The following is a 10,695-nucleotide window of genomic DNA, read 5'->3' on the forward strand; positions in this document are numbered from 1 at the left end:
AAAAGTTCTTATTCTGAAAGAAAGAAAATCTTTGGCACCTACTTTATATCTAAGCCCAACCAGGCTCCAGTATGCAGAGGCTTCCTTTGTCAAAATGCTCAAAAATAACAATTTCAGTATGGGAGGCTTTCTCTGAATATCCTTTATGTGCAAAAATGTAATTATGTTGGAACTACTCAGATCAACAATAGCAGCAAAGTGCATCTGCCTAGGAAAACTGGGATTTCAGAGTACAGAAGTTTTGTATAGTCAAGTTCTGTATGGGCTGGCAGAAGGGATCAAATAATTCCAGCATTCAGGATAACTGTTTTCTCACTAATACAAGTTGTATGATCATATGGCATATTAAAAACTATGGAGAATAATTATTTTTTTTCTACACTTCCAGGAAGTGCATTTGAAGAATACAAGTAGAGGGAACACAGGAAACAGGAACTACAGAATGTAAGAACATGCCATCCACAAGAGTGAAGAATGAATGTGCCATCTGCAGGATACTTTGCTGTAAATAAATTATTTGTTAAACATTGGAAGACTTAAAGAAAACTATGGTTTAATAAGCTTGATGCAATCTCAACCAATGGGCATTCTCCCAGTGAACAATGCAACTAAACATTCCAATATTAAGTCTTTAGAGAACAGAACGTTTTAACTAGCCCAGAGCTTAAAAAAAATCTGTGGTTGATATATTACTGTTTGCTAACCTGTTTTAAATGTCCTGCACAAAAACTCTTAAAGTCCTGTGCCCCTCAAAAGCCTACAAATTTATGGGCCTTTGATGGATCCAATTGCACTAAATTAACCTATGAACGCTGGCTGCTGGAGTCATTCATCAGCCTTGTCTAAGTGGTTTTTTTTATTTGCACTTCTATACAAGCAACAGGCTGTTTGTTTTACAGTGTCTGATAACATTGTTTGTCTACCCCTTTGTATTTGCACAGTTTAACATTCCCAGTAGCAGCAGCAGTAAGGTAACATATACAGTTTTAAACATCCATTAATTCCATCTGTGGCATTTTTACAGAATATGGGTTATAGATACAGTCATTTTAGGACAGATTTTTTTTTTCCTTCTCTTGCAAAGATGCAGTTTATCACAATTTGTGAGACAAATGATTTTTAAAAGCAGTTAAAGCATACATAGACTCTCAAACCGTTAATGATTCTTCCAGATAATTGTTTTGCAACAGTATAGGTAACTTCTTTCTTCCTCCATATAATGCAGTATGTAAAATTTAGCATATCAATAATACACATATATCAAACAGTATGTAAAAATCTGTTTTATAGTACAACGGTGCTATTTTATAGTTTGTTATATGAAAGGGTCTGGCCAAAACCGTAAGCGGTAAAAGCAAATATGGAAATACCAAGCCAAAGATGAAATTAAAAAATTAGTTTTAAGAATAGTCAGGTTTTTTTTTTAAATGAACTTAAAAGATTCCAACAGGAAAATAACTTTCCCTTCTTCAAAAGAAAACCCAGATATACTTGTTTCCTGTTAGAGATTTAGATGATGGCATATTTACTTGCAGTTACTTGGAACATGGATTCATAGATGCATGGGCCCAGAGAAGACAGTTAAAAAAACAGCCTTCAAATTACTTCAAAGGGTAGCATCAGGCCTCAATCCTTTTGAAATATCAGCATTCTTCTCTTTTGTGAAAGAGGGTTAATCATGTTCTCTGCCATTTTAATTCTTCCCACAATCTGATAAGACTAAATTGAGTGTTAATTAGGCCACTGCATGTATCTGTAAATCCACAAAGCTAATCTAATCACCAAATTACAATGTGAAAAGAATCTTCAGGAAGGCCTGAACCATCAAGTCCTTCAAAAAGCAACTTTCAATAGCCTTTCATGCACTCTCATACAAGATTTCTACATAATCCCTGCCATGTCACCTTGATATGGAGTGCACTGTTTCTACCTTGAATAACACTGTTTCCTATGCTCCATTTTTGTAAATTAATTCAGAGCTGGATTGACCATGCAGCAAAGGGGATAGGTAACCAAGAGCATCCCAAGGAGAGCAATAAACTTTTACTTAAAAGAAGGGGAGAGAAGGCAGTGGAGAATGAACTTTCCATCCTGTCCAGAACTGCAGTCTGGTTCCACTCTTCCTCCTCCTGCCATCACACTGCCCATGGCAAGCTCAGACATGGGAAGAAGCATTGCTTGGTCAGCCCAAAAGAGGAGAGGGGGAATACTGTATAAAGAGAGCAACTAGAGACATAGGGAGATGTCAGATCAGATCTGTAAAGGAAATATCTCTTTAAAAGCGAAAATCTGCCAACTCTTACCTTCTACTGAATCCATGGGAATAGGTGACCGAATTACTGATTCCCCAATTGTTTCATTGCTTTAGAAAAATTGTTTCATATTTTTTCCAAGGAAAATGCAATGTATTCTTATGCAACTCTTTAAGCCTTCTTCTTTCTGTGCATGTTTATAAGCACAATAGGCTGCCATCATACCATCGTAAAAGCAGAATAGTAAATGACTAAATAGAATGTGTCACAGCTATCACTGACAGAGATAGGTACGTTGAAAAAAAGGGAAGAAGGTACAGAGAAGCAGTTGGAGAAACTAACCTAAACTATTTACCACCAATTAAATAAACAGAAGTAGCAATTCTGATATCTGTTACAACTCTTACAGGGGATTTTTTGGTGGGGGGATTGAGGGAGGTGTTTTTACTTCAATGTCTGTTAAGAATTCTGAAGGGCACTCTAAGAATAAGCCGTTATTTTGATCTGTCATAAACATAAAACATATTTCCATTTTGTGTCCCATGACACCTGTCCCTTACCTGCTCTCCAGATCTGAGGGGAGGAGGTAGAAAAAGCACAAGCCCAAAAAAGCAATTTGCAGATCTCTGTGGATGGCAAGTTTCTTCGAGATAACATCTTGATGCAGCGCTAACCAGTTTTTTTCTGAAAAACTAAACACCATTGTATTATTTAAATTGCTGCAAATTAAATCCAAATTTTGTTCCTATCTTGGGTTTCATGCAATCACATTACATGCCACTGTATTTCTTCCCTTGACTACCATAATCAGAAAGTGTCTCTGGCAGACAACATTATCTAACATCAGAACTTGACAAGTGTCCAGACAAATTATAACAATTCTTGGAAAGAAATCAGAATAAATAACAAGTGGCTAAAATCTTCAAAGGAAACATCTTGTTTTACAAGAGAAGGAATGGGACTGCAATACAGAGACTAGATCCACCACTGTATATGTGAGAAATGCATGGGTGGATGGAATGCATATTTGCACGAGAATTCTCCAGACCTATGGCAGGGAGTACATAATGTACTAGTCAGTGTGAAAGGGAAGGGCTGCATTACCTTAATAATCTCAATAAATCCACTACTTAAAGAAGCAGAAGCATGGGCCAAAACTTCTCCCTCCACAAAGTACAAAGTAGTCTGGCTTGAAAAGCTTCTTAGTTAGAGAAATTCAAGGGTTAAGTTAGATTTTAAAAAGCGCTCCAGAGTTTTAGGAACAGAGCTCTCACTGGATGCCATTTATGCTCATAAATCACTTAAACAATAAAGAAAATCTCACTCCCCATCCTTCCATATCATGTAAAACACATGGCAGAAGTCAGATTTTTGCATTCTAGAACTGACATAAAACTCCAATTATTCCACGGAATGTCACTGAAGTACAGAAGAAGAAAAGTGAATTAAGTCTCTTTATTTTCAGTAAATTCAAAAAAGTCTTCAGATCTAAATCTACTGAAGTTAATATATCTCTTTCTTCCAGGTAGCAACATTTGAGCCTCATCTCCATAGTAACCATAATTAATCATTAAGAGTTTTCAATGGAAAATGTGTAAATTTTACATTCTGCTCAAAATGTACTTACAAACCTACACTTACAGTTATGTGAAGGGCTCATATGATGCTCATTTGTACCATTAAAAAAAAGAGAAAAAAATCAAATAACAGGATACTGCAATCTGTCCCTGTACCTGCAAGAAGCAGGCACTTTTTGCCCAAAATATATTACAGTCTCAATAGCTCTGTTAAGATCAAAGGGTAAATTAGTGGTAAGCTTTCCTTAAAGAAGTGAATTCTATTCATACCTAGCAGATATGTTCAGTTGCCCCATGAGCTGGTTGTTGACTCAGTATCAATGGTTAAAGTTAATTAAGGAAGACTCTACACCAAGTCCATGCCTTCTTGGCTGTTTTAACAAGCAAGTGCATGATAAAAGAAGCTCAAAAAGTGTATGTAGTATATTTGCTTTACCTTTTACTGATTTGGCCAACAATGCCAAAGTGGTGCTATTGTTTTGTTTAAGAAAGTACTTGACTAAAATATAAAAGAAAGCATAAATATTTTTTTAAAGTATGAAAATGACAATTATATAGGTATGGTTATTAAAATAGAAATACAACTAGCCATAACTTTTCAACTTTTTGTCACTCAACAAAAGCAAAATATCTATTAATCTATGGAGATGGGGCAGGAGTAAGAATCAAAATGCCACAAAAATCCATGGATTTGAAATGCAGTTATGATTCTTTATTCTTATTCATTAATACAGATGAAAAAAAGCATTTAAAGTTGAGAATGGACATGACTGCAAGTCGTTCAGATTAATACAAGTCCTACATCAGATCAAATATTTTCAAGCCACACTCTAGGCTGAAACCAATGTTGAGTTTCACTTGAAGTCAGTGGCATGATCGAGATTTTCATTCAGCAAAACTTCTTATTTTTACCTGATAACCTTCTTACCCACGACATGCCTCAAAAAGTCAACATTCTTTCACAAAATAGGACAAAGAAATGCACCTGATCTTGACAAGGAATTAAGAACAAAATATTCCTAATATGAAACTGATGTTATTTTTAATTCTTACCAGTTTTGAATTGTGAGAAAAAGTTGAAATTTATGGCTAACAGTCTGTGAATTTTTTTTTTAACTTTTTGTGGTCACTATGAACATCCTAATGTGCAGAATTACGCATTTCATTGTTTTGTTTTTAAATGATGGTAAATTAAGCCCAGATAGAGATTCTTTGAACCTATAGGCTAGATAGAATACTTATGTTCTGATGAAGTTATAATCAATATATTTAAAATGTTTTATTTTTAGTCTGAAAATAAATAGTAATAATTTATTTGGGGACTCAACATGTACTGGTCCCTCTTTTAAGGATACTGTTCAGTATAAACAAGTCTTCCAGATTCCAAACTTCTATTCAAAAATCAGCATTCATTCCTCCCTCCTCCCCTGCTCCAGCAAATCTAGTTAAAAAACTATTGCAACATAAGTTTTATTGTGTTTGTTTTGGGGAGTTGCTTTGTTTTACTTCACTTAGTTTTGTTTTTGATGCAGGGGAAAGGAGGAGGACATGAGGTTTTCAAGCAATTAAGATTTTTTTCTTCTGGCTGCAAACCACAAAAAATTAAAGAATTTGCCTTGATGAGATTACTAATTATCCAGTTCATGTGTGGAAATAGCATTAAGTAAAGCAACTGGATTAAAGTTCAGTTTTGAAAGAGGAAAAAAATCATTAACACAAACTTTTACTCATTTTAATCCTACACTATATATTTTGCTTGTCACAACATTGTAATATTCTACTGGACTATCACTGTCCAAACACACAGTTTCTGATATATATAAATGTTCTTTGATTTTTTACATGAAGGGTGTTGTGAGAATATCTGAAACTTGATTACATATAGTACAATATAGAGATACCAGTCTAGCAGAGACCAAAACAAGAAGGACCTCACGGATGCTTACCTTACACTAGGAAGTCTCATACTAGTTGCATAAAGGGTGTGTATATATTTGTGCGCAAGTGTGTGTGTGTGTGTGTGTGTGTGTGTGTGTGTGTGTATTGTTTTTCTTTTTCTTCTCAAGTAAAACTTGACTTTCTTGCTTTTTACACATTTTTTTTATCATGGATTATATTCAATAATCCAATCGGAATCTAATTTTAGAGGAACATTACATAATATGAGTGTCACAAATTAAATCCAATATTTGAATTTCACACCTAAAGAGATGACCTGATTTTTCAAATATAAGGCAGTTCTCTATTGTCATCCAAAAATCAGACAGAACTATATATGTGTTTAAAAATGGATGTAAAATCCTAACTCTGAGTACCTTATTTTGAAAACACTGACTTCAGAATTTTGCTTTAATTCATACTTCTTCAGATGACTTCTCTTAAGTGAGATTTTTAAAATGTAAGTGTCCCTCTTGAGGTTAGAATAATGGGTTAGACAAAGAGAGCAGAAAGAGGATTTTTTTCAGTTAATAATGTCACCTCAACTATTTATTTATAGAATTAGATGCTCCATACAAGTAGACTTCATGCCTCTCTATATTACCCATAACTACTTCAGAAGAGGGAAAGACTTAGTATGGCTTCTGACCAAACTGTATCCCAATATATAACATTTTTACAACAAATTTCATAATCGTCATTTTTGATCTCTATTTTTGAACAACTTTTTATTTTGCCAGGTTGGCTCACAAAAGTCATAAGAATCATCAAGTTGATACTTCTGCTGCTAACCATTCTTTCCCACAAATATTTGACATATGTACATCTACTTACAATATTTACGTCATTACTTGATTGAAATTCTTCTTAACAAACAGCATCAATAAAGTTGGGAGATTAACTTTTTCAATGCTTTAAGGGTATAAGCCATTCCTTAACTAAATCAAAGACATTTCACATTACTGTACTTTACATTCATTAATACCATCTCATTCCCCTAAAGCAACAACAAAATACTCTATCTGGGTAAAAAGGATCATGCTTCATATACTCTTGTGTTAAAGGAAAAGGTTTAACCAGATGACTATAATTAGAACTGATTCTGTGAAAGTCGTAATTAGTAGTGAAATATTTAACTATGTACATTTTAAAATCAAATGAATGCTCCATTACTTTCGATTTATTGGCACTGACCTGGTTTATGGTGTAAAAAAGTCCCCTTCAATGATGAGCAAAAGCAAAGGATCCAAGGCCAATATCCTAATGGGCTATAAATGAAAGAGTCACAATGGCCTTATTTTGCGCACAGGGATGAATTCTATCTCAGATTATTTTTATTTTATTTTAGATTAAAATTTCAAATTAACATCCATATAAGAAAGAATTAGGTAAGAATTATGATACTCTTCATTATTTCCACTGAGAAGCAAGTTTGAATATAATAAAGCACATGCAAGCTACACTGAAACACACAGCAGGTAAAATTCACCCCTTAGTTTATAACCATTTCTAAGGAATTAGTTTGACTGAATTCTACAGAAATTCAGTGTAAGATGAAAAAACAATTTTGGTAAGTGTATAATCATAATAGTCTCCTGATTAAACTAAGTCTTATCAAGCATGAGCCAAAGTGCTCCAGTGAAAGCATACTTGTACTTCATAATGTTCTGAACAGCTTCACTTCTAGTCTGATACTTCACGTTGCTTTTATCAGAATGTGATGATTCTGTTTTAGTCTCTTAATTCTTGGAGTCTTTGGGGTTGAATATTAAACATGTTCATCAAGCCTCAGGATTTTAAGAAACAAACCAGAAGAAGTAGCAGCATGTGCTGCTGATAATCAAATCATATATGGGCTTTCTTTCCTCCCAAACTGTCTGTTAAGCCACCCAAAAGTGCTAAATGAAGAAGATGTGAAGGAAGAAGCACTTGTTTCTTTTAGGAGGTCACTCTTTCAAATAGAAATATTAGCTGTCCTCCCTTTCTTCACCGTTGGACTTAAATTGGTATCCTGATGAAAACTTGGGTTTACATGATGCAGGAATGAATGTGGATAGATGAATTTCTGATTTCACTACTGAATAATGCTAGTATTAACATTTCAACTCATTATAACCAAACAGTGACAAGTCTTAAATGTTCACTCAAAACCATGTAAACTCTTTATTAAAGATCTAACTGGATTTATTCTTTCTTTTTTATTTTCTTGTGCTTACTCATAATGCAATGTCACTACTTGATGACAAGTAATATTTCATACTGTGTATGTAACATCGTGTTGCAGAATCCCCCAAATACCTCAACAATGTCTTTGTTGCGCTATTCTCCCCATTTAGCACTTATAGGCTTTTCTAGTAACAATAAATTCAAAAAAGGAGCTCCTAATATGTACAAATATAAAAAAAGTATCAAGAGTTTTTGCTAGTTTGCAGTTCATGTAATGCAATCTTGACTATTCTCTTCCCCTCTCTCTACAAGCTGTCTAAAACAGTAAACTTTGCTCCATAAATAATAGTGTATTCATGCTTTTAAAGGCTTTGTATGCATTTATGGTAGGTAAAGGTTGGAAAAGGTAGTTGACTGATTTTCACTTTTATCTACTTTGATTTCAGTAAAGGGCTTTGTCACCCTGTATACATAAAGGCTAATACACCCTTTGGTTTGTAGAATGTACTGAAATGTTTGCAACCCTCTTGGTATCAGGTCCAAAATGTGAAGCATTGCTGTTAAGAGGGTATCTTTCTAATGTATTTGTATGTATAGTTTACACCTCTGTGAGGTCTAATAAAGGATTATGGTTAATAACATGTGTTGAAAATTCCTCCTTCACATATATTTTGCAGTAATTTACATTGCTCTTTTTTCTTCCCTGGCATATATATTTCAACTTCTCAGAATACATCAAACCCAGGACATACCTTAACAGGATGAACCAGCTTCGCTGTTAAGATAGGATAGATGTTGAAAGTTAACTAGTGGTTGAAGAGCCTGGACAAATGAAGTGTCATCAAAAGGAATTATGGAATCTGTAGACAAAATGAATAGTCATGAATGACCAAGATCAAACTGTATTCATCCACAGATGAAAACAGCTGAACAACTACCTCTGCTATAAAGCCACTCACTCAAAAGCTCCTTGCTATTTGAGAACTAGATGGTAGCAAATATATACTGGCATTTCAAAACATTACCAAGGGACATCTAAGAAGTTACAATCTACTACACCTTATAGCTCTACCAGCTAAATTGTTCTCCAGAACAGAATCTGTGGGTATGCAAATACATATGACATCATGCAGAAAAATCAACACCTTTACTGAAGTTATGCCTCACAACTGTATTGGGAGTTCTTTGGAAAAAAGAACAAGCACATGGACAAGGGAGGTCAAGGTGATACAGTTTACTTGGATTTCCAAAATGCCTGTAAACAAGCTCTCTCATCAAAAGCTCTTAAAGACACTAAGCTGCCTTGAAATAAGGGGGAAATCCTTCACAAGTCTACTTCACTAATTAAAAAAACATAAAAAGAGAAAGTAGGAAAAATGGACTGTTCATAGTGGAGGGGAGCTATACATGAAATCCTGTTCTGGGGTCCATGCTGTTCAACCTTTTCCTAAATGACCTGGAAAAAGGGTGAACAGTAAGAGTATAAAGTTTATGGATGATATTAAGCTGTGTGGAGTAGTAACAAGACTCTTGACTGCCAAGTATTACAGAAGGACCTTAGAGTACTGAGCAATCAGGTGAAATCAATGGTAATTAAATTCAGTATGGCTAAAATAATTCATCTGCCAAAAAAAAATTATACATGAATATATAAGCTCTGAGTTTATTATTATTATTACAGAATGAGGTTTTGGGATGACAGCACTTTCAAAATATCAGCTCAGCATTGGTAGAGGTCAAAAAGCAAATCTTCAAGGAAGGAGACAAAATAAAACAGAAAACATCATTATGCCACCGTATAAATGAATGGCTCAACTACATTTTGTATACTGGGTGAAATTCTGGTTCTCTAGTCCCTCAAACTATAGAAGAACTAAAAAAAGATACAGAGAAGACAGGTGAGGGTAAATGAAGTCATGGGATGGTTTTCATATAATGAATAGGCTAAAACTGGTCAGCGTGGGAAAGAGCTGAGAGGGGAAGTAACAGATGCCTACAGTACACAAGGTACGCAGAAAAGGTAGGTAGAGAACAGGATGAAGATGTGGGAGGTAATACAACAGTTTGGGAGCATCAAAAGAAAACCATAGTATGACAGTTCAAAGCAAACAAAAGAAGGTAGTTCTTCACAAAATATGTCATCAAGCTGTGAAAGTCCTTGCTGCAGTTACATATGCTAGAAGTTCACATGAGTTCAAAAGACAATGAGAGAAATTCACAGGGATAAAAAAATGTAGCATAGTCTATTAAATACAAAGGATCACAGTATAACTTAGGTTGGAGGGAACCCCTGGAGATCATCTAGATCAACTCCTTGCTCAAAGCAGGTCCAATTAGATCAAGTTGCTCAAGGCCTTATAGAGTCAAGTTCTGAGTATCTCCAAGGATGAGGTTCCACAACCTCTCTTGGCAATCCATTCCAATATTTGATATTTGATCATATCTAATCAGAATTTCCTGTATTCCAAATTCTGTCCATTGCCTCTTGCCTTCACCTTGTGCACCTCCGAGATGAGCCTGGCTTCATATTCTCTATATATTCCCATTACGTAGTTGACACAGCAATAGTATCTCCTCTTAGCCTTCTATTCTTTGGGTTGAACAAGCCAATTTGTCTCAGCCTCTCCTTGTAGGCCACATGCTCCAACCTCCTAATCATCATGATGGCCCCTCTGCTGGACTTGGGCTAGTATGTCAAAATCTTTCTTGTAATGGGTAACCTGAAACTGGACAGAGTACTCCAGATGTGATTTCGCAAGTGC

General features: G+C 35.0%; 1 protein-coding gene across 1 annotated transcript in view; it reads left to right on the forward strand.

Moving 5' to 3' along the window:
• Positions 1-8,458, forward strand: part of IGF1 (insulin like growth factor 1) — a 60,378-nt gene extending 51,920 nt beyond the window's left edge. The window contains exon 4 of the mRNA XM_026117890.2: positions 389-8,458. Within this exon, the coding sequence (XP_025973675.1) occupies positions 389-448 (60 nt within the window). The 3' untranslated portion in view covers positions 449-8,458. The remainder of the gene's footprint in view (positions 1-388) is intronic.
• Positions 8,459-10,695: the final 2,237 nt, after the last annotated feature.

The sequence above is a fragment of the Dromaius novaehollandiae genome, chromosome 1 (assembly GCF_036370855.1).
Source record: "Dromaius novaehollandiae isolate bDroNov1 chromosome 1, bDroNov1.hap1, whole genome shotgun sequence".
In the NCBI taxonomy this organism is placed as follows: Eukaryota; Metazoa; Chordata; class Aves; order Casuariiformes; family Dromaiidae; genus Dromaius; species Dromaius novaehollandiae.